This window comes from Callionymus lyra, chromosome 16 (assembly GCF_982586985.1).
Source record: "Callionymus lyra chromosome 16, fCalLyr1.hap1.1, whole genome shotgun sequence".
Classification (NCBI taxonomy): Eukaryota; Metazoa; Chordata; class Actinopteri; order Syngnathiformes; family Callionymidae; genus Callionymus; species Callionymus lyra.
In genome coordinates, this window is record NC_141833.1 from 18,875,536 (window position 1) to 18,897,424 (window position 21,889).

Below are 21,889 nucleotides of genomic sequence, written 5' to 3' on the forward strand. Positions count from 1 at the left end.
AATTTTAATATATTTTACGTTGTAACGTAAATGAGTTTGCGACGATTAAACTGTGACGTCACCACCAGGTGTGATTGACATGTGGATCTAAACTCAAGACTATCATCGACGTCGTTGTCACTGGTGAGTATCAAGTGTTTCTTATCTTTTGCTAACTACTTTGTTTATTAAAAACGGTTTTGAAACCGAAATTACGAAACTAGTTTCGCTGGTCAACTCGTTGCTAAGCTAACTCGGCTAACTATGGTAACGCGTCTTAACTTAGCCCTCGTAAAGTTAATCAATTCCCTAATGTTGTGCTAAACTTGTGGTAAGATTAGTTTTGCTTTTGTATGTACGTTTCACTCGCCAGTTATTAAATAAATACGCTTTTTCGTTTTAAAAGCAAGTCGAAAAAACCATGTTGCTAACACCTGTTGTTGTTAGCTTTTCTAATATAAAATAGTGTTAGCATGAATTTGTTATGTAAAAACTACAAAATTGAAGTTTAAATGGATGTCAACACCCCTAATTGAACAGTATATGATTTGTTTTAATAGTTTATTACAAGTACCAGTATTACAAATGTATTACTAAATGAAGTGACTGGACTACATGTGGATTTTATATACAATTTAAGCATAAATATGTATGAATGTTACTTTAAAATATGCTTTAACAAAAGTATGTCCGAGCACTATTTAATTGTTTTTATTCACAAGAAAATGAGTGTAATACGTGAAATAGATGTATTTCTACTTCTTTTTTTCCCCATTAAAACATTAACATTTCTTCCAGATTAAACTTTATATACAGTGACGCTCACACAAAGTACAAGTGATGCTCGTACATCTACAAGAAAACCATAGAAACTTGTCCAGTGAAGGTTAAACACGGTTATGTATATTCTGGCGACGTTTTTACTCGACACAAGAGAAAAGTCAAAAGTATCTTTGAACGTTTCACCAGCGGTTCTGCTTTGACGTCCGTAGATCGGCTGCTTTCTCTGCTGAATTGTTTGTAGAAAAGTAGTAAAGCTCACAGAGGTATGAACATGAATTATGAATGAGATCCAGAGGCATGCTGGGAGTTCGTGGAGAGTGGGTCAACGGAGAAGAAGCTTTTACTTAGATCGGCCCCGGGAGGAAACTACAGCTGATGAATTATTAAATTGTGCTCGGACAGCCGAAGGCATCTTCAAATACTGGACCGTGTCATGAAAAGTTGTGTAATTCTTCAAAAGTACTGTTTTAGTTTTTTCACTTGGTTGCTTCACAAACTCCAGTTAATGTTTCAACACCAAACTATAGCCCTTTGTGAATAATATTAGTACAACTTGATCAATCTTTTCATTTATTTCTGCACTTGAAACATTGTTGATAGAATTCAGCTGTAAGATTTAGTTTGGGGACACTTTTTTGCGGCTGCTGCCCCTGCGACTTTCTTTTTTTTAACCTTTGATATAACATTTCATCTTAATTCAAGGTCATTTTATGCTGTACATCGTAATAGTTTGTGTGTTAAAAGACAATCATTCTATGTTTTATTTTACCATTACCACTCAAATATTCACAGTGTTTATTCAGTTGTTTGGTGCTTTTCAAGCTGATGTTTGGACTCATTTTGGCTTTAAAGCAAAGTTTTAAGCTGAAAAAATGAAACACTGACAGATATTGGATACTTCATTGTGTATTGTTAATATATGACATATTTTCTTAATATTTTGAGAAGCACTCTCACATTTGATTGGAGAAAGTGTATTTTCTTTGTATTATTTCTTTGTTGTAAATGCCAGAAAAAGTCTTTCTTTAAAGGAAACATTAAATTGTTGTTCCTACATTATAACAATATTCATATATCATATGTATTGTGTTATCTTCGTATTCTTGACAATACACAGCCCTAGTATTTACCTGTGTATGTTTATTTATTTATATATATAAGTATATATATATATATATATATATATATATATATATACATAGATGACTGAGGACGAGAGGATACAGTGACTCAAGCAGCTTTTAAAGCTGATGTTTGAACATATTTTGGTTTGAAAACAAATGAAAGCAGTTACAACTTCGTCAAGAGTCATGTTATCTGTAAATTCTGCAACACCAGAGTCAAGTACTCGACAATACTACACATATATCCTTGCAGTATTTCAATGTATATCGTATCGTTGACCCTATATCTTGATACGTATGGCCAGATTCTTGGCAAAACACACCCCTAGACTTTCAATCTGATCCAAATCTAAGTGGAACAGCAGCAGAATAAAAATGGCATCAATTCAACATGGCCTTTTTCTGTCAGTACTTCCTGCAAACTACACAACGTCACACTTTCTTTTTTTTCTACAGACGATCTGTTAAAAACTGGAGTCCAAACGGCTGCAGCTGCACTCGAAGGCTAAAGGTAGACGATGAACCACACAATAGAGCCGACTGTGTCATCAGCTTGATGGTTTAATGTCGACCAAACCAAAAGAAAAAAAACGCACAACACTGTGTGCACACTGAACATTTGACTATAATTCATACTGAGAGTTACTCTTGAGGTCCTCCTTGTGACATCATCTTTCATGTGTGGGAGACGATGTCGTCCTGCAGACGTCGAAACACACATGTACAAGCTAACAAACCAGCGCTTTGTGTGGTAACTGTTTGAGCAGCAGGTCACAGTGAGAACCGACGCACTACACTCGACGTGTAAAACACACAAAGTTAAATTGTTGTCACTCTTAAACTAGTTTACGGTCGAAATTGTTGATTCAAAAACACAAACACACTTTTTTTTTTTAAAGAAATGATTGGAAATATAATCTAAATAAGCTGAATTTTCCCTGAATTTAATGTTTTTATATGGATTTTTTCATCTTTAATTTATTTTTACATTGGGTTTTACATTTGTATATTGACTAAAGAAAAGGAGGCTGAAAAAAAGATCAGTGCTGGAAATGTTGATGTTTTTAAAATTTCGAAAAGTCTGATTTTGATGCTATAAAAATTCAGTGTAACAAGTACATATTCTAAGACTGATTGCAAACATTTACTTCCACACTAAATTTTACATTTGCACCTTTATGCACGAGTAGTTCCACAGTTTTTCTTAAATCTAAACGAGAAGATACATTGTCTGGGGGGTCTAAAGTTAGTGGGAAGTCAAAATGACGGATCAGAAAGCAGATCTAATGTGGAATCTTGATGGTGTATAAATTATTATAGTGAACACTTAACGCTTCTTTGTGTGTTCAGTTGTGTGAACGTGTCAAGTGTTTGTTCCTTCATGGCTGACCTTGGAAAAGCTTCTCCAACGTGATCTGGACTCACCTCCGGTCCAACCATCTGTCGCCTCCAGAGAAACAAACAAAAGCTTTTTTGATTCGTTGGAAAACGAACGCCGTTCCATCTGCATATCGTCACGAAAACACACACACACACACGTCGATGACTACACACTCTCAAGTTGTTTGTAATTGTGTGTGTGTGTGTGTGTGTGTGTGTAGTAGATCCACAGCTGGTTGTCGGTCGGGGACACCTGTTGTCTTGTTGTCCCAGAGTTGCGTTGACATTCAAAGGTTGAAAATATTAATTTCGACACACGAGAGCGAGGGAAGGCTGCGGGAGGAAGTGGACGATGAAGTGGTCGTCATGGGAACCAAACGTGTAGCGCTGGTGATGACGCAACGTCCCACCTTTGTGTTGTTCTTTTCTTTGTATTCCACCATAAACGCACACAAGGACGTGCAGACACACACTGTTCTATGAGCAGAACATGAAGACATAATAGTAACACATAGTATCACACACACAAATTACTACCCTGTGTATTACTACTAGTACTTTTTTTTTTTTTTATGTACCATTATTGAAGAGCTGAATTTCCTTTATTTTACCTACCTTTTTCCACCATTTTGTTTATTATTAAATCACAAATATTTACTTTAAATAAATTATACAGCATTTACTATGAAATACAATACAGTTAATGTTTATTCCACCTTGTGTATATGGATGTATTTTAAAAACAACGTTTTATTTTTTATTTTTATCAAATTGTTTTTAATTAATTAATTATTATTATTCGTTGGGTTTTAAATATGTTTTTCATAAACATAATCTAAATTAACTTAGAAAATCCAAATTTTAGTTGTAGAGTTAGTTGTCCACAAGAGGGCGCTATTGGGCTGCTGTGCTTTGAGAACAAGACAAGATCCAACTGTTTATTTTGTGGGTCGTATTGGTCTGTGACTGGAAATGTACATCAGAGAAGAATCTACAAAGAAAAAAATGTCACCAAATCAAGAGACGTAAAGCCTCGACTTATTCTCACCAGAGTCTAAGTTGATACATTTAAAAAAGCAGCGAAATAATCCAAACGTATTCTTAAAAAAATCCTGATCCCGGTGTCGTGGTCTAAAGTCCCAGAACAGAAGCAGCAACATGGACAAAAGTGTGACAACAACAGTGTTCAGGCCTCGCTCCTCAGCCTGAAGAGCTCCTCCACCACCTTGGGGTCCGCCAGGGTGGACAGGTCTCCCAGGTCCGTCTCGTTCCGGGCGATCTGTCGCAGGATTCGCCTCATGATCTTCCCTGGTGAGCAGAAGCCATGAGTGGGAGAGAGAGATGGAGAGAGAGATGGAGAGAGAGACAGAGGACGAGACAGAGGACGAGACAGAGGACGAGACAGAGGACGAGACAGAGGACGAGGGTTTACCTGAGCGGGTCTTAGGGAGGGAAGGTGCGTTCTGGATGAAGTCCGGGGTCGCGATTGGTCCGATTTTCTCCCTCACTGGACGGAAAAAACTACTTTGAGGCTTTTATTTGTGAAACTATATAAGATCAGTACATCAGTATAGATAGTTCTGAGTGGAAGTTCATCCAGGACATCAGAAAGTTTTAATGGTAGAATTTCACATTTCAACATTTAATTTTTATTGAAACTTTGTTGAGGTTCTTTATGCCTTTTTTTTCTCTGAATGATAACTTGTATGTTAAAAGGTATATATATATATATTGTTTTATTGTCTAGATGAATTAATTTCTTTTACACATAGTTTGATATTCAAATTCCATTAATTTTTGGTGATAATAATTGATACAATTTAAGTTCAATATATATTTTTAATTTGTTACCTTTTAAATTGAATATAAAAAATGTAAATTCAGGACATTGATTTTTTTAATAACTTGAGTGAAAATGACAAAAATAATCAATATGTTTAATAATAAAATGCATTAATTTTGAAAATATTTGATTTGCTATTGTTTAAATTATATGTATATATACAGTATATTCATTTAAATAAAGTTGAATTAAAAAAAACTACCAATATAGAAATTGAAAATAATCATAATTCAATGCTTAAAAAACTACATTACTATTATATATAACATGGTGGTGTAAGTATAATGTATTTTCTTAAATTATGTTTAGCTAAAAACCTTCTGTGTTACACAGCAGGTAGGAGTCACTCAGGCGGTTGACCAGGTTTAACTTTGGTTCAAAAGCAGGTTATCCAGATGAAATGATCTCAATGAGAATCATCTTCTAGTAGGAGATAAATTAAATTGTTCTAATTTTCAACATTTTAAAAGTTTAATTAAATCATTCAGTATTCTGATGACACTGATATACTTCGATATTTCTGCATCATAAGAGTCGTTAAAAGGAAGTAATAAAAGGTAATTAAACCAGTTTTTGAAGACGAGAAAGACTCACCCAGTTTCTTGAGCTCCCCCTGCAGGACGAGGCTGAACTCTCTGGAGTCCTTGAGGCTCACGAAGCAGTAGATACACTCACCCTTCACCTTGTGCGGTCGACTGACCACGGCGGCCTCGGCCACCTCCGGGTGCTCCGTGAGAGCCGCCTCCACCTCGGCCGTGCTCAGCAGGTGACCTGAGGTGGAACATCCGTGAGTTTCAAACGCCAAACCAGCACCGGAGCCGAGGCGTCGGCACCTGACACGTTGAGCATGTCGTCGATCCTCCCGGTGATCCAGTAGTAGCCGTCCTTGTCTCGCCTGCAGCCTGAGGGACCATGACTCCATGACTCCATGACTCAGGTCTTCATATGTTAACCCTTCGCGTCTTACCGTCGCCCGTCACGTAAAATCCCGGGAACTTCTTGAAGTAGGTGTTTTCAAAGCGCTCGTGGTTTTTGTACACGGTCCGCATGATCCCGGGCCATGGCCTCCTGAAGACCTTCAGATGGAAAACCCTCATGGTAATTACAAATATGATGCTAGTATTGGCATGTATGCTAGCAGTAGCATTTATGCTAACATTAGCATTTATTAGGACTGAAATAACTTTTCTACTCAAACTTTTTAATATTAATATAATTGTATTACCGCTGGTGTTGTCATCACTGCATGTGTGAAAAGGAAATGTTAGGATTACAGTTGTCTTCATGCCAAGAAGGAAGATATAAAAGCGAACTAACAGCTCTGTGCTTCAGAAAGAATTTCAGACAAACATGTAAACTCTGTGTTGTTGTCACTTATACAAGTAAAATGTGTGGATAAGATTTATTTTCTTTCTTTGCATAGTTAATTGGTGTAGCAAGTTTCATTTTGTATTCTTTTTTACTTTAATTTGTGGGACTTCTTTTTCATTTTGTCTGTTAAGAAACTTCTCAAAGTGGAAATTTACCAAAGCTGAACATTTCTACAATTTCTAGTGTCATTTTATTTTTCTTAGAATTGATCTTATGAAATTGGTATCAAATAAAAAATATAGTTCAGGAATCTGTATTGAAGTTAAGGTATCTGTATCAGAAGCAGGATTGAAATAATTAGTTTAAAATTTTTTAGTCAAATTTATGTATCAATCAGTCTAATGTTGTCCTAAAAAGGATTGTTAAATGTTGCGCTGGTCGTACTACACAATGACTTGTATAACGTTACCTAATAAAAATTACATAATGAATCACAATTGCAATACTGGTCAAAATAAACTGATACTAATACATTTTTTCCTGTTATCATGTATGCTAACATTAGCATAAAGGCTAGCATTAGCATTCAATCAGTGTATCATTAAAGGCGGGACAATTATAAGCTGAATCCAAATTAAGTTTGACACACAACACAGTTAAAACAAAACCTGTGTAATCCTCCTATGATGAGGCTGTAATGTTGTGTTCTTAACTCACCAAGTATCCCTCGGCCTCGCCCTCCAGCTCCTCGCCGTGCTCGTTGAGGATGGTGGGCTCCACCCCGAAGAAAGGAAAAGTCTGAAACGTGGCAAAATAATGACTTCATACCAGGATCTATGTGTTTGTTCAGTCATCAGCTGGACTTGAAGGAGGTTGTCGTGGCGCTTTGCTGACATCACAACTCTATGTGTGTGTGTGTGTGTGTGTGTGTGTGTGTGTGTATGTGTGTACACAGTGACTCACGGCGGATCCGGGCTTCAGTGGAGTGGCAGCAGGTAGAGGCGTCAGAACGTGTCCTCCCTGGAGTCAGTGTTGAGAAATGTTTTTGAAAGAAAAACTCTCCATTTTTACTTGAAATGAAAAGTTCTACTTTAGATGGTTTATGTTTGGTGTAATTACACAGTTGGTACAAAACTTAATGTGCAATTATAGTCTTACGTTTACTGTTGTTGGACAACAAGCTGCCAGAGTTTACAGTCAACATGCAAATACTGCGAAAAATACTCACTTTAAAGTCAACACAAACTTTGTACTTACGGTCTCCGTCTGCCAAAACGTGTCCACCACCGGACACCTGCCCTGACCCACCGCCTCGTGGTACCAGTGCCACGCCTCCGGGTTGATGGGCTCGCCCACCGTTCCCAGAATCCTCAGACTGGAGAGATCGTACCTTGGAGAGGAGCGCGAGGAAAGAGTATTTTTAGTTCAACAAGTGGGAGGAAGTTGAATTCATTTCTCATTGCTGTGCTAATGGCTATATTAAAATAGAGTTTCGGTGTTTGGGGTGTTAGAAAATATCGATATGGTGATATATCGCGATATTTATATCCAATAAGAAAAAAATAAATTGACTTTCATCACATTTTCTGTATTACCAGTTTTTTAGTGGGCTGTACTTCAGGCCTCTTCTTATTATTTATCCTCCTTCCGTTTTTGGCACTTTTCACGCCCGGCATCGTTAAGCGTATACTAACAAAAAATACTTCACAACATGCGGCTCGATCGGCTATTATTTGCTATTATTTTTCTCACCGGAATATAAATATTTCGCGACGTAATTCGCGAAAAAAACTGCAATTAGGAATGAATTGGACAAATTAAAAAAGTCACATCAGTTACTATTTTCCAACATCTCCTGCTCTGGCATACGTTCTCGTAGAAGCACCATTCCAGCTTTAAAATGTAAATAAAAGACTAAATTATCAACGTGGGATTTGACACTTGAACTTTTTATAGTTTTTTTCTGACACGGGTCAAAGTGCACAGCCCACTCTCGCGATTTCTCGGCGGGAATTGTCTAGTTTTGAATGAACATGCAACTGTTAATGAGGTTTGTTCATTTTTTTGTTGAAATTAAACTTCCGGCCTCTAGATGGCCTAAAGTCATTACATCCTCCGAAGCCTAAGTAAGTAAGTAATATTTATTTATATAGCGCTTTTCGAGACCAGGGTCACAAAGCGCTTAAACAATCAAAACAATACTCAAAAAAGTACATACTTTAAAGATCAAGATAATACTGAGAACAACACAGGAGTTCGAGAAATAGGAACCTTAAAATCCCTTCGAGATCCCACTGAGGACGAGAGGATACAGTGAACTTTGAAAGCTGATGTTTGGACAATTCAGCTCTAAAGTTCTACAATTTTTGTTTGTTTGATGTTATTTTGGAAAATAATTGCTCCTCTAAGTTTTAACAAGTACATGGACCATATTACCTCTGATGTTAGATCAAAAGAACATTGCCTATGTTTTCAGTCAAGGGGCCAAAATCTTTCAGCAGCCAGTGTCGTGGGACAAACAAAATGTATATTTACCAAACTTTCTACATCAGGAAACATGGTTCTCATCGTGATACAGTCGTCACCCAAGTTTGATATGTATTTTTTTTTGTTCCTCCAGCACCTACTTCTGCAGCGGCTCTCGTCCGTACTTCATCAGGAGCCGAATAGCCGTGGGCGCCGTGTAGAACTTGCTGACCCTGTACTTCTCGATGACCTCCCAGAAGCGTCCGACGTGAGGGTGGACAGGTACGCCCTCGAACTACACACACACACACACACACACAAACTCTTAGAAGTGTCACTTCTTTAATGGACGTCCACGTTGGGCGTCTCACCAAAACGCTGGTGGCCCCGTTAGCCAGGGGCCCGTACGTGATGTAGGAGTGGCCGGTGATCCAGCCGATGTCCGCCGTGCACCAGTACACGTCGTCGTGGTGATGATCGAAGACGTACTTGAAGGTCAGAGACGTGTAGAGGAGATACCCGGCGACGGTGTGGAGAACACCCTGCAGTGGAAAAAATACAACTTTACATGACTTTTATTTAAGTTAAGTCAGTTATTTTTGCCGTCATAGGTACATAGAGCGGTGTGTACGGAGGAAATATGTGGTCGGATGAAATGTTTTGATCTGGTAACGGGTTGAGCCGTTCACCCCCAAAAAGAAGGACATTTTGTGTCTTGAAATATGTGCAAAATTAGTAAAAACGTCACCGGAAAAACAGATTTGCTCTTTGTACAACTTTAAAAGCAGACGATGAGCAAAAGCGACAAGAATTCTGTGTCAAAATGCTACAGAAACTGGAAGAAGCCGAGCTCGACGAACGTCTAATTCTTCATGGATGGTTTATTATTCGTATTCCAAGACACAAAAATGACTAAACAGCGAGATTCGACCTGAAAACAGGTCAATCTTGATCCGTTTCCGTACCTTCTGTGGAAAAATGAGGTGATGAGCTGAAGAGACCGGCATTTTTTTAAGAAACAAGTGCAAATAAATGTTTAAATTAAAATTAAAAGTCCTTGTTATTAAGTTTTAAATAGTTTACCGTCCCTTTAACATGCTTGCATGGATCATATAAATATTATTTCTGAACTGATTGTGACTTAAAAATGATGCAGAAGCTGCTAAAAAAAGTCCTTAAATGTTGATTAATATCTGAGCTACTGAGCTTTAATTTAGCTTAAAATCATCCTTGAAATGAGATAAAAGAATCATCTAAATATCCCGTAAAACATCCGCCATGTCAGCAGTTTCCGGGTTGAAGTCAGTGACAGATTCGATCCGACCCGAACAATGAGTCTGACCTTGGGTTTCCCGGTGGAGCCGCTGGTGTAGAGGATGAAGAGCGGGTCCTCGGCGTCCATCCACTCCGGCTCGCAGTCCTCGGACGAGTCCTTCATCACCTCGTCCCACCACACGTCGCACTCCGAGTCCCAGGGCGTCTGAAGACCATTTTCAAAACTTCTTAACGTGTTTTCGAGACTCGACGGCGACTTCGATCGGAGTCTTGGTTCACCTGGAGCTGGTTGGTGGTCTTCAGAGCGTGATGCTTGACCACCAGACACCGGGTCACGCTGGAGGAACCTCTGCGAGGACGAAACACATGTTTCCTGAAACATCCTCCAACATTTTTCTCCAGAGCCGTCGCCACGGCAGCGGATATATGCCTGGGATTGGATCTGAAGTGCGGCCGGTTGCCTTGGCAACGTGAGCGTAGATAACCAGGACGGCGTCTCCTGAACTAGTCCTGATAACAGGATTCGCTGTATGTGTGGCTGAGGGTTAGGAAAGAAACACGTACTTCTCACGACATTTCTCCAGAGCCTCGTCCGTGATGGCCTTCAGGTTGATCAGCTTCTCGCCGCGGAAAACTCCGTCTGTGAAGAACATACGTGTAGATGTTCTCATACGTGTAGATGTTCTCATACGTGTAGTAGATGTTCTCATACGTGTAGATGATCTCATACGTGTAGATGTTCTCATACGTGTAGATGATCTCATACGTGTAGATGATCTCATACGTGTAGATGTTCTCATACGTGTAGATGTTCTCATACGTGTAGATGTTCTCATACGTGTAGATGTTCTCATACGTGTAGATGATCTCATACGTGTAGATGTTCTCATACGTGTAGATGATCTCATACGTGTAGATGATCTCATACGTGTAGATGTTCTCATACGTGTAGATGTTGTCATACGTGTAGATGATCTCATACGTGTAGATGTTCTCATACGTGTAGCTGTTCTCATACGTGTAGATGTTCTCATACGTGTAGATGTTCTCATACGTGTAGATGATCTCATACGTGTAGATGATCTCATACGTGTAGATGATCTCATACGTGTAGATGATCTCATACGTGTAGATGTTCTCGACGTGTAGATGATCTCATACGTGTAGATGTTCTCATACGTGTAGATGATCTCATACGTGTAGATGATCTCATACGTGTAGATGTTCTCATACGTGTAGATGTTCTCATACGTGTAGATGATCTCATACGTGTAGATGATCTCATACGTGTAGATGTTCTCATACGTGTAGATGATCTCATACGTGTAGATGTTCTCATACGTGTAGATGTTTTTCATACGTGTAGATGATCTCATACGTGTAGATGTTCTCATACGTGTAGATGTTCTCATACGTGTAGATGATCTCATACGTGTAGATGATCTCATACGTGTAGATGTTCTCATACGTGTAGATGTTCTCATACGTGTAGATGTTCTCATACGTGTAGATGTTCTCATACGTGTAGATGATCTCATACGTGTAGATGATTTCATACGTGTAGATGTTGTCATACGTGTAGATGATCTCATACGTGTAGATGATCTCATACGTGTAGATGTTCTCATACGTGTAGATGATCTCATACGTGTAGATGTTCTCATACGTGTAGATGATCTCATACGTGTAGATGTTCTCATACGTGTAGATGATCTCATACGTGTAGATGTTCTCATACGTGTAGATGATCTCATACGTGTAGATGTTCTCATACGTGTAGATGTTCTCATACGTGTAGATGATCTCATACGTGTAGATGTTCTCATACGTGTAGATGATCTCATACGTGTAGATGTTCTCATACGTGTAGATGATCTCATACGTGTAGATGTTCTCATACGTGTAGATGATCTCATACGTGTAGATGTTCTCATACGTGTAGATGTTCTCATACGTGTAGATGTTCTCATACGTGTAGTAGATGTTCTCATACGTGTAGATGATCTCATACGTGTAGATGATCTCATACGTGTAGATGATCTCATACGTGTAGATGTTCTCATACGTGTAGATGTTCTCATACGTGTAGATGTTCTCATACGTGTAGATGTTCTCATACGTGTAGATGATCTCATACGTGTAGATGTTCTCATACGTGTAGATGATCTCATACGTGTAGATGTTCTCATACGTGTAGATGTTGTCATACGTGTAGATGATCTCATACGTGTAGATGTTCTCATACGTGTAGCTGTTCTCATACGTGTAGATGTTCTCATACGTGTAGATGTTGTCATACGTGTAGATGATCTCATACGTGTAGATGATCTCATACGTGTAGATGATCTCATACGTGTAGATGTTCTCATACGTGTAGATGTTCTCATACGTGTAGATGATCTCATACGTGTAGATGATCTCATACGTGTAGATGATCTCATACGTGTAGATGTTCTCGACGTGTAGATGATCTCATACGTGTAGATGTTCTCATACGTGTAGATGATCTCATACGTGTAGATGATCTCATACGTGTAGATGTTCTCATACGTGTAGATGTTCTCATACGTGTAGATGATCTCATACGTGTAGATGATCTCATACGTGTAGATTTTCTCATACGTGTAGATGATCTCATACGTGTAGATGTTCTCATACGTGTAGATGATCTCATACGTGTAGATGATCTCATACGTGTAGATGATCTCATACGTGTAGATGTTCTCATACGTGTAGATGATCTCATACGTGTAGATGTTCTCATACGTGTAGATGTTCTCATACGTGTAGATGTTCTCATACGTGTAGATGATCTCATACGTGTAGATGTTCTCATACGTGTAGATGATCTCATACGTGTAGATGTTCTCATACGTGTAGATGTTCTCATACGTGTAGATGTTCTCATACGTGTAGATGATCTCATACGTGTAGATGTTCTCATACGTGTAGATGTTCTCATACGTGTAGATGATCTCATACGTGTAGATGTTCTCATACGTGTAGATGTTCTCATACGTGTAGATGTTCTCATACGTGTAGATGTTCTCATACGTGTAGATGTTGTCATACGTGTAGATGATCTCATACGTGTAGATGATCTCATACGTGTAGATGTTCTCATACGTGTAGATGTTCTCATACGTGTAGATGATCTCATACGTGTAGATGTTCTCATACGTGTAGATGTTCTCATACGTGTAGATGTTCTCATACGTGTAGATGTTCTCATACGTGTAGATGTTGTCATACGTGTAGATGATCTCATACGTGTAGATGATCTCATACGTGTAGATGTTCTCATACGTGTAGATGGTCTCAACAAATCTGCTCCTCAGCAGAGGATTCAAGACTATGTTGAATTTGTTTTATTGAATAATTTAATGAAATATGTTTTTATTATTAGATATTATTTATTTATTTTTAATTGATTTAATCATTATTTCTAAGATTAATGATTATTATTAATGTTTTAAATTAATTAGTTTTTATACTAAAATAGATTGAGTTTGTTGTGGGATTTTGTTAATTATTTATAATATCATATATATATATATATATATATATATATTTTTTTTTTTACATATGCAGTACAATTCAAAAATACATTTTCGAAAATTCTATATTTTTTAACCCTTGTGTTACCTTAGGGTCAAGGTGAATCTGGGTCAATTTGTGGCCTTTTAAATTCAACATTAAACTGTAGGTATTAAAGTTAAGTAAACGTATAAAAGTATAAAAAATGAGAGCGAATAATATTATCATGGGAAACAGTTTTTGTTTTGTTTTTCAAGCGAATGAAATGCGTTGTTAGACAAAAATGAAAGGCTACCAATTTAAAAAAAATTATTCATTAAATTATTGGGGAAAAAACCGAATGCTTTAAAAAAGTCTCAACATTTAAAATGTAAAATCATTCAATACTTTAAATTGCACTGATGTACTTCCATACTCAAGGTAACGATCAGTCACTTCACCGACATTTCCATGGAAACCGACTGAATATGAAGTCATTTGTTTGCAGTTTGTCCCGAGATGTCGTAGAATGATGTCGTACCTGCCGTCACCAGGACGCTGCTCTCGGCGTCGATGATCCTCTCGCACAGAGACTCGGCAGAGAAACCAGCGAACTGCACACAAGAAGGTCATCAGGTCAGATGAACTACAGGTTTGATTGACAGGAAGTCAACAAAAGTGATACTAGATTATAGTGAAAATATCTGGCACTGGTTCTCGTACAAACCATAGAACAAGATTTTTATTCTGTATTTAGTTTGGGCTTCATTTTCACTGATGACAAGTATTTTAAAATGGAATCATTTTGCACTCGTTTTCTTTCTTTGTTTCTTCCTCTCTTTCTTTCTATAAAAAGGGGGTAAAGGGGGCAGTGATGCACAACGCCAGACCATAATATATAATATTTGTTCAATGGCTTGAATGAAAGAAGCACTTATCACCGGATTTTTTTCATTTTCTTTGTTTATTTCTCTTTTTTTTTATTTCTCTCTCTTTTTCTATCTCCATTATTTTATCTCGGGGTCAAGGTGACCCGAAGGCCTGAAAAATAATGTGTTTGTCATATCCCTGGTGTTATCTCTGGGTCAAGGTGGCCCGAAGGCCTGAACACAAATGTGTTTGTCATATCCCTGGTGTTATCTCTGGGTCAAAGTGACCCGAAGGCCTGAAAACAAATGCGTTTGTCATATCCCTGGTGTTATCTCTGGGTCAAAGTGACCCGAAGGCCTTAAAAACAAATGTGTTTGTGGTATCCCTGGTGTTATCACTGGGTCAAGCTGACCCGAAGGCCTTAAAAACAAATGTATTTGTGGTATCCCCTGTGTCGTCTCTGGGTCAAGGTGACCCAAAGGCCTTAAAAACAAATGTGTTTGTGGTATGCCTGGTTTTATCACTGGGTCAAGCTGACCCGAAGGCCTTAAAAACAAATGTATTTGTTGTATCCCCTGTGTCGTCTCTGAGTCAAGGTGACCCGAAGGCCAGAAGACAAATGGATCTGTGATTGGTTTCTCCACCTACACGTGACTTCTACTTTACATTGTTTCTAAGATTTTGAGATTTGAACTCTATTTTTAGTAAAGGTTTAATATTCTATTTGTATCCGCTGTCGTACTGAAGGTCAGTTCGGATCAGGATATTTATTCCCCCGAGTGTGAAAAGTGTTGTCGACCCGGTCCAGGGCCGGTCACGGCCAGGAAATGTCTGACCCATATTCCTGCAGCAGGTGTTGATTCTTCACACAGCAGCCCAGGCGAGCAGGTCTGGGATCAGTCATGGGGGTAAACGGGGTCAAACCGCCCGACACAACAAACTCACCACGATGGAGTGAACGGCTCCGATCCTGGCGCAGGCCAGCATGGTGTAGACCAGCTCCGGGATCATGGGCAGGTAGATGGACACCCTGTCGCCCTTCTTCACACCTGCGAGGTGAAAGTAGACCAGAGTCTTCACGTCTATATTTAAAGTCCCGGTCCGAGGTCAGGAGTGTTGGATCAGAGCCCAGGACTGTACTGTATGTCTGGTATAAATAAGAACATAAACAGTCCAGTCGTGTTTTTAGAACCGACTCGTCAAACACGCTTGTGCAGTTGTGTTGATGTGGAGGTCATGAAGACAAGTCTTGATAGTGTCCAACAAATGTTGTCCCAATAAGTAGAGGCACGAGATGTGAAGATACACTTACTTTTACAATACTTTATCTATTTTATTATTTTATTTTATTTTTTGCAATTTGATTTGTATCATAGTTCAAACTTACAATTAACAATTAACATGTTTACTTCTCATTTTCATATTTATTAAATACAAGTGTGTTTCCCCTCTGGGGATGAATAAAGAGTTTCTATTCTATTCTATTCTATGTTGAAATTTAATTTCTCGTCACTAGATGGCAGCAGTCATTATGTCCTCCGCAGCTAAAGGAACAATGAAATCTGTTGACTGAGGCCGAGAGGATACAGTGACTCCAGCAGCTTTTAAAGCTGATGTTTGGACAAATTGTGGTTTGAAAACAAATGAAAGAAGTTACGACTGAGGACGAGAGGATACAGTGACTCCAGCAGCTTTTAAAGCTGATGTTTGGACATATTTTGGTTTGAAAACAAATGAAAGCAGTTACAGCTGAGGATGAGAGGATACAGTGACTCCAGCAGCTTTTAAAGCTGATGTTTGGACATATTTTGGTTTCAAAACAAATGAAATCAGTTACGACTTCGTCAAGAGTCATGTGGTCTGTAAATACTACAACACCAGAGTCAAGTACTCGACAATACTACACATATATACTTGTTACTACAGAATCACCATATATCGTATCGTATCGCCAGACTCTCTACTGCCAAGTCATGTTTTGTGTGTATGTTACACAAGACTTTCTCACCCATTTGCTTCAAGACGTTGGCGCAGCGACACACCTGACCCAGCAGCTGTCGGTACGTGATGGTCATGTGATGGTCCGCTGTGTTGCCTTCCCTGAAAACACACATCAACGTTACTTATGGATGGATGGATAGATGTGTGGGTTGGTGGATGGATGGATGGATAATTGGATAGCTAGATGGATGGATGGATGGATAATTGGATAGCTAGATGGATGGATGGATGGATAATTGGATAGCTAGATGGATGGATGGATGGATAGATGGATAGCTAGATGGAAGGATAGATGGATGTATGGATGGGTAGCTAGATGGATGGGTGGATGGATAGATGGATGGATGGATGGATGGGTGGCTGGGTAGCTAGATGGATGGATGGATAGATGGATAGCTAGATGGATGGATAGGTAGCTAGATGGATGGATGGGTAGGTGGGTGGATGGATACCTAAGGGTGTCGATACGTTATATCCAGGGACTGGTATAAGGGGCCAAAAAAGAGGAAGGAATGAATTAAGAATGGAATATGATGGCAATACTTCATAAAAAGCTTTAGTGTTCATTTGATTTTATAATACTTCTTTTTTTTAATGAATTTTAATTTTATATATTTTAACGGGAAAGAAAATAATTTAGTATTTTATAAAAACGTACAATTCAAAGTAAATAACAATGCAAAAAACAGTGCTATTATGCTATAAAAGTGTGTAATATTTATGATTTAATGACATAACAGCACAAAAAACAATAACCTTAAAAAAGAAAATAGATATTTATGAAGTTATATGCAGTAATAAAGTAGTTAAATAGTCAGAAGGATCTTCTGCATCATTGGAGGATCATTCACGTGGACGTTCAGGGTGAACCAGGACGTTCCTGTTCCAACAGGATCCGGGTCTGTTTGTCGAGGCGGACTTTGGCGACACAATCTGTCAGAGTCCGGCTCACAAGTGACTCACAACTGACTGACACCCGACTTCAACTCTGAAGGTACACAAGTGCACATGTGTCGCCTGGACACCTGTCAATCTAAATATTGACTGACAGGGTTCTGCACCTGATCACGGCTCAGTCTTTGGACCTTTAGAGGTTTGTTTTGTTTCATGTTTTTTTTAACTTAATATTCATCATTTTAGGTTTGATACGTTTTATATTTTCACAAAATTATCTCAATAAAGGGAAATGAATCCATTTAAAACTAACAAATAAAGAAATCATGATTTTATGGATACATAAAAATACATTTTTAAATTATTATTTTTCTTTTAACTAATATTTAAAGTAGTATTTTGTAAACCAATGTTTCAACACAAAAAAAGCTGCCACTATTTATTGTCAAATGTATTTAAAAGTCTTTTATTTTGATAAGTTGTAGATGGTTGACACAAGTTCGTTGAATTAATTAATCATCAATATGTTTTAATCACTTTAACTTGATACCGTGGCGACATTTCTCATCCAAAAACCAAAATATTATTTATATTTAAAGTCTATATAGTGACTTTTCAAGTTTGTTATTTTTGTTTTAAATCGTTAAAATGTAAATATATATGAGATAATCAAATGTAAATTGAATAACCATGAAGTTGTGTAACTGAGATTTTCTCCAAACGGTTGCGATTTGATCGTCTATTTCTTTTTCGTGCCGTTTCCATGGAAACCGTACCTACGTGTCCTTAAAGTTTCTCTTTCATTCGTGACCTCTGACCTCGAGTTTCTCTTTGTGTTGCGACTGTACTTCCCTTCGTGAAGTCGACTCGTCCTGATGTTCTTTATACTTTTTAAAACGTTCTTAACTCGTCTTCACTCCGATTGTTTAATTATTTTCGTGTAATCGTCCTGATCGGCCCGGAGACGTCTTTGAACTTGAAACCCGAGGGTCGTCGGCGCTAAAAACAGGCTTCGAGCTCGTCTGTGATGAAAAGTATTTGTTTGGAAATAGACTCGTCAGCTGCAGGAACGACAGCGACGTCGGCTTGATTTAATACTTGGTAACTAATAATATTGTTGTATTTTTGTAACAATTATGGAAGAATAGACCTAGTTTCTGCTGAAATCCTGCAGAAATGTCAGCTTTTTAAAGGTTTTTTTGACTCCAGTGGTCGAAACAAAGTTTTTCTGGAAAAACCTTATTTCCTTATACCATCATGTGATCTTCTACGCGGCGCATGATTGGCTGAAAGTTCAAGCAGCTCTGGACTCTTTCATGGAACAACATTTTTTCTATTGAATTTAAAGGCTTTGAATTGAGAAATATTGACATTATTATATGAATTGTTAATTATTTATTTTGTACACATTGTCTTTTCTATTTCCTATAATTCAAAAAATTAATTTAAATTTTTCATTAGTTTAAAAAGTTTTGTCTTACAGAAGCGTATTATGTTCACTTGAAAAACATGTTTTTTTACGCATTACTTTTCACCTTTTTGTGCAATTCTTTTTAACTCTTTATTAATATTTGTGTATTATTTCTATTCCACTCTCTGGTTGAACTATAATAACAAAATGTTTATAAGGTAAGGTAAGGTAAGGTAAAACTTTATTGATCCCTCAGGAAGTCTCCTTCGGGAAATTGTTTATATTGTATTTTAAAGGCTTTTTTTCAATCTAGAAAATATTTGATTGTTGGAATAATTATCGTTATTATAGAATTATTTAAAAAATAAAATGAATTAATAAATAAATAAAATCAAAATCCATTTTAATATAAAAAGTATTGAATTCAATTATTCTATTTTATAAATGTACTTTTTAATATAACAATGATCAAACATAATCATTAAAAGTAAATAATGCAATGCTTAAAAAAATGTGTAAATGTTAAATCCAACATTAAATATTGTGATGGCCCTGAAATACTTCAATAATATAATAGTTTTAATTCAAGTTAATAAATATCTAATAGAAAATTAACGTTATGATGTAAAATAAACATGAAATTGATGGAAATTCAAGTAGATAAAATAGACTTAAAACAGTGTTAAATATGGTCAAAATGATAAACATCCAGAAAGATTATTATTCATGTCAATAAATAACTGTAACAAGTCGTGTTTTCTACGAGCGAAACTCTCTCTGGTGTCAAACATGATGCTTACATAAGAGCAAATGTTCCACTTTATTGATCCCACGTCAGTGCTGAGCAACACAAGCCTGTCACTGTGTGTATATATGAGGTTAGAGAGTTCAAAATATATCATAGTAAAATATACTGTATAAACACTTGTTCATTTGAATGGTCTATATATATATATATATATATATATATATATATAAAAACGTTAATGTACGATTCACTTGTTTTATTATATTTTTGATTAAATGACATTTCTTACCTTCATTCTATTATATCATGTATCAAGGCCTCAACAAAGTATGTGTTGTTGTTGTAAAACTGCCTAAACAAGTTTTCTGATTCTGATAAATGTGTTAATATGTTGGAATTTAACTTGAAAACTATATTTAAAATGTGATATTTATTTATTGGCCAAAAATTATTTTCATTTCCAACAGAATATTATCACAGGATTAAGATCAGAACATTCAAATTAAAAACATTAAAATAGCTTTTTCATGAGTAAATAGTTACTTTTCCACTTGTATAATAATAATCTGTTGACTTAATGAGATGAGAAAGTATTAAAAGTAAACATTATTATTATTATTATTTCATAAATATTAAATTAAAAATTCTAAAAATGAAACACACTTTGTCAAGAGGAAATAAATATATTTTATCGACCACTTCGCTATAAAATCATTATAAATATGAGAAGAATCTTAAACTTAAAAGGCATCATATACAAATTCGATAACAAGTTTATTTTATATATTAAGAATCAGTTTTTAATCGTGAACAAAAAAACCCTCACAAATTCGACTTGTTTTGAAAATGTTCTGGTTGTTAAATGTGTTGAATTTATGAGAGAAGAAAGTTTTAAAATTAAATACAAGGATTTGAAAATGTGTTAATTGAATTAAAAAAAATGTAAAGTTTAAAAAAAAAAAAAAATAGATCTAAAATACTATTTCAAGACGAAATAAACATGTATTATCGACAACTTCTATAGAAAATGTGAAGAATCTTAAACTTGCATTTAAAAGTTGTCGTAAAAATGAAAAACAGTTACAAAAAAAAAAAGTTTAGTTTCATTGAGAACTAAAGAAAACATGAGTTTGACTTGTTTTGAAAACGTTCTGGTGGTTAAATCTGTCGACTTAACGAGACGAGACAGCGTCAGGCTGCAGTATTAACGCGGCCCTGCAGTTTGTTTTGGTGCCCGGGGGTCAGCAGAGGGGCGTAGGGGTGTAGGCGGGGGTCTCTCTATTGACCGGAATTCCCGACATAACGCCAGGCAGCGTTTATTTTGTTTCCAAGCGCTCGGTTGGTCCCTCACCAGTAGTACGCCACTTTGTCGCCCAGGTCTCCGTCCGTGACGTGTCGGTCCAGGACGTTGTAGCAGATGTTGGTCTTCGCTCCTTCCATGCACTTGACGAAGACGCTCCCTTTGGTCACGTCGAAGTTGTGCTGCAGGGTCGGACCCGTGGCCGGCTTCTTCCAGAAGAACTCGTCGGCGACTTCTCGCCAGAAAGCTGCGACCAAAAATGGATGTTTGAAAAAAAAAACTAAAAAACAAGAAGAAGTGATTTGATTCTACCTTCTGGGCTCTCCAGGGACTTCCTGTAGAGCGCCAGGTAGGAGTTGAAGTCCGGGACGTGAGCATCCTTCTGCAGGTCCGCGGGAGGATGGATGATTTTCTCCTGAGCTTCCGGAACCACCATGTTGACGAAAGGTCTTACAGACGAAGCTTATATCATGAATGTAGAGTCCTGGTTCCTCCTGAAGCCGCTGAGAAACAAGTCCTCCAGTTCTAACGACACCATCCAGCATGAAAGCGAGTCCCACCTCCAGACTCTGATCCTACTCTGGTCCCGGCCAATCCACAGGCCGGAGGCGACACTCCCACCTTTTCATTGGCCGCTCCGGCTCTGGGCTGTTGGTGACATTATTGTGGGGAGCAGCAGAGGCGTGGGAGGTGTGCCCTGGACTCACTTGTGTCCGAGGATGAGAGCTGGTTGGAGCTGATCTCAAACCTCCTGATTCTCTTCACGCTCGTCTGACCTTTGAGTATTTCTGACGCTCGAATACGTTCGTTTGTAGATGATTTATTGTCTGTTAAATCACCTCCATCTGGATTTAACTTCACTGACGTAACTCGTCGTTTATATAAAAGTGCATTTAAATTCAAATCAGAACTAAGTTAAAATGACACCATGAAACCAAAACGGTTAAATCTTTACTATTGTTTTAAGATATCAGTGTAATAAAGAATT

At 37.6% G+C, this 21,889-nt stretch overlaps 1 protein-coding gene and 1 long non-coding RNA gene across 2 annotated transcripts; one reads left to right on the forward strand and one right to left on the reverse strand.

Moving 5' to 3' along the window:
* The first annotated feature begins 81 nt into the window (after positions 1-81).
* On the forward strand, positions 82-9,114 carry LOC148064074 (uncharacterized). The gene is made up of 3 exons (XR_015713572.1): positions 82-123; positions 2,343-2,397; positions 9,041-9,114. It is a non-coding gene; the product is annotated as an uncharacterized LOC148064074 (long non-coding RNA).
* Positions 4,191-21,515, reverse strand: acss2l (acyl-CoA synthetase short chain family member 2 like). The gene is made up of 18 exons (XM_087811708.1): positions 21,214-21,515; positions 20,953-21,148; positions 16,556-16,647; positions 15,493-15,596; positions 14,219-14,291; positions 10,726-10,801; positions 10,441-10,510; positions 10,229-10,366; positions 9,258-9,428; positions 9,048-9,181; positions 7,678-7,810; positions 7,384-7,440; positions 7,138-7,218; positions 6,077-6,185; positions 5,943-6,011; positions 5,704-5,880; positions 4,699-4,773; positions 4,191-4,574 (listed from the first exon to the last, which is right to left on the reverse strand). Exons 1-18 carry the CDS (start codon positions 21,335-21,337, stop codon positions 4,453-4,455), a joined length of 2,001 nt encoding a protein of 666 aa, XP_087667834.1. The 5' UTR covers positions 21,338-21,515; the 3' UTR covers positions 4,191-4,452.
* Positions 21,516-21,889: the final 374 nt, after the last annotated feature.

What these genes read in the sequence shown, in the direction of transcription:
- acss2l (XM_087811708.1), bottom strand. Translation starts at nt 21,337, where the DNA reads ATGGTGGTTCCGGAAGCTCAGGAGAAAATCATCCATCCTCCCGCGGAC. An exon ending in CACTGAAGCCCGGATCCGCC is followed by an intron (nt 7,219 to 7,383) that starts GTGAGTCACTGT and finishes GCCACGTTTCAG; the next exon opens with ACTTTTCCTTTCTTCGGGGT. An exon ending in CGACATGCTCAACGTGTCAG is followed by an intron (nt 5,881 to 5,942) that starts GTGCCGACGCCT and finishes GTTCCACCTCAG; the next exon opens with GTCACCTGCTGAGCACGGCC.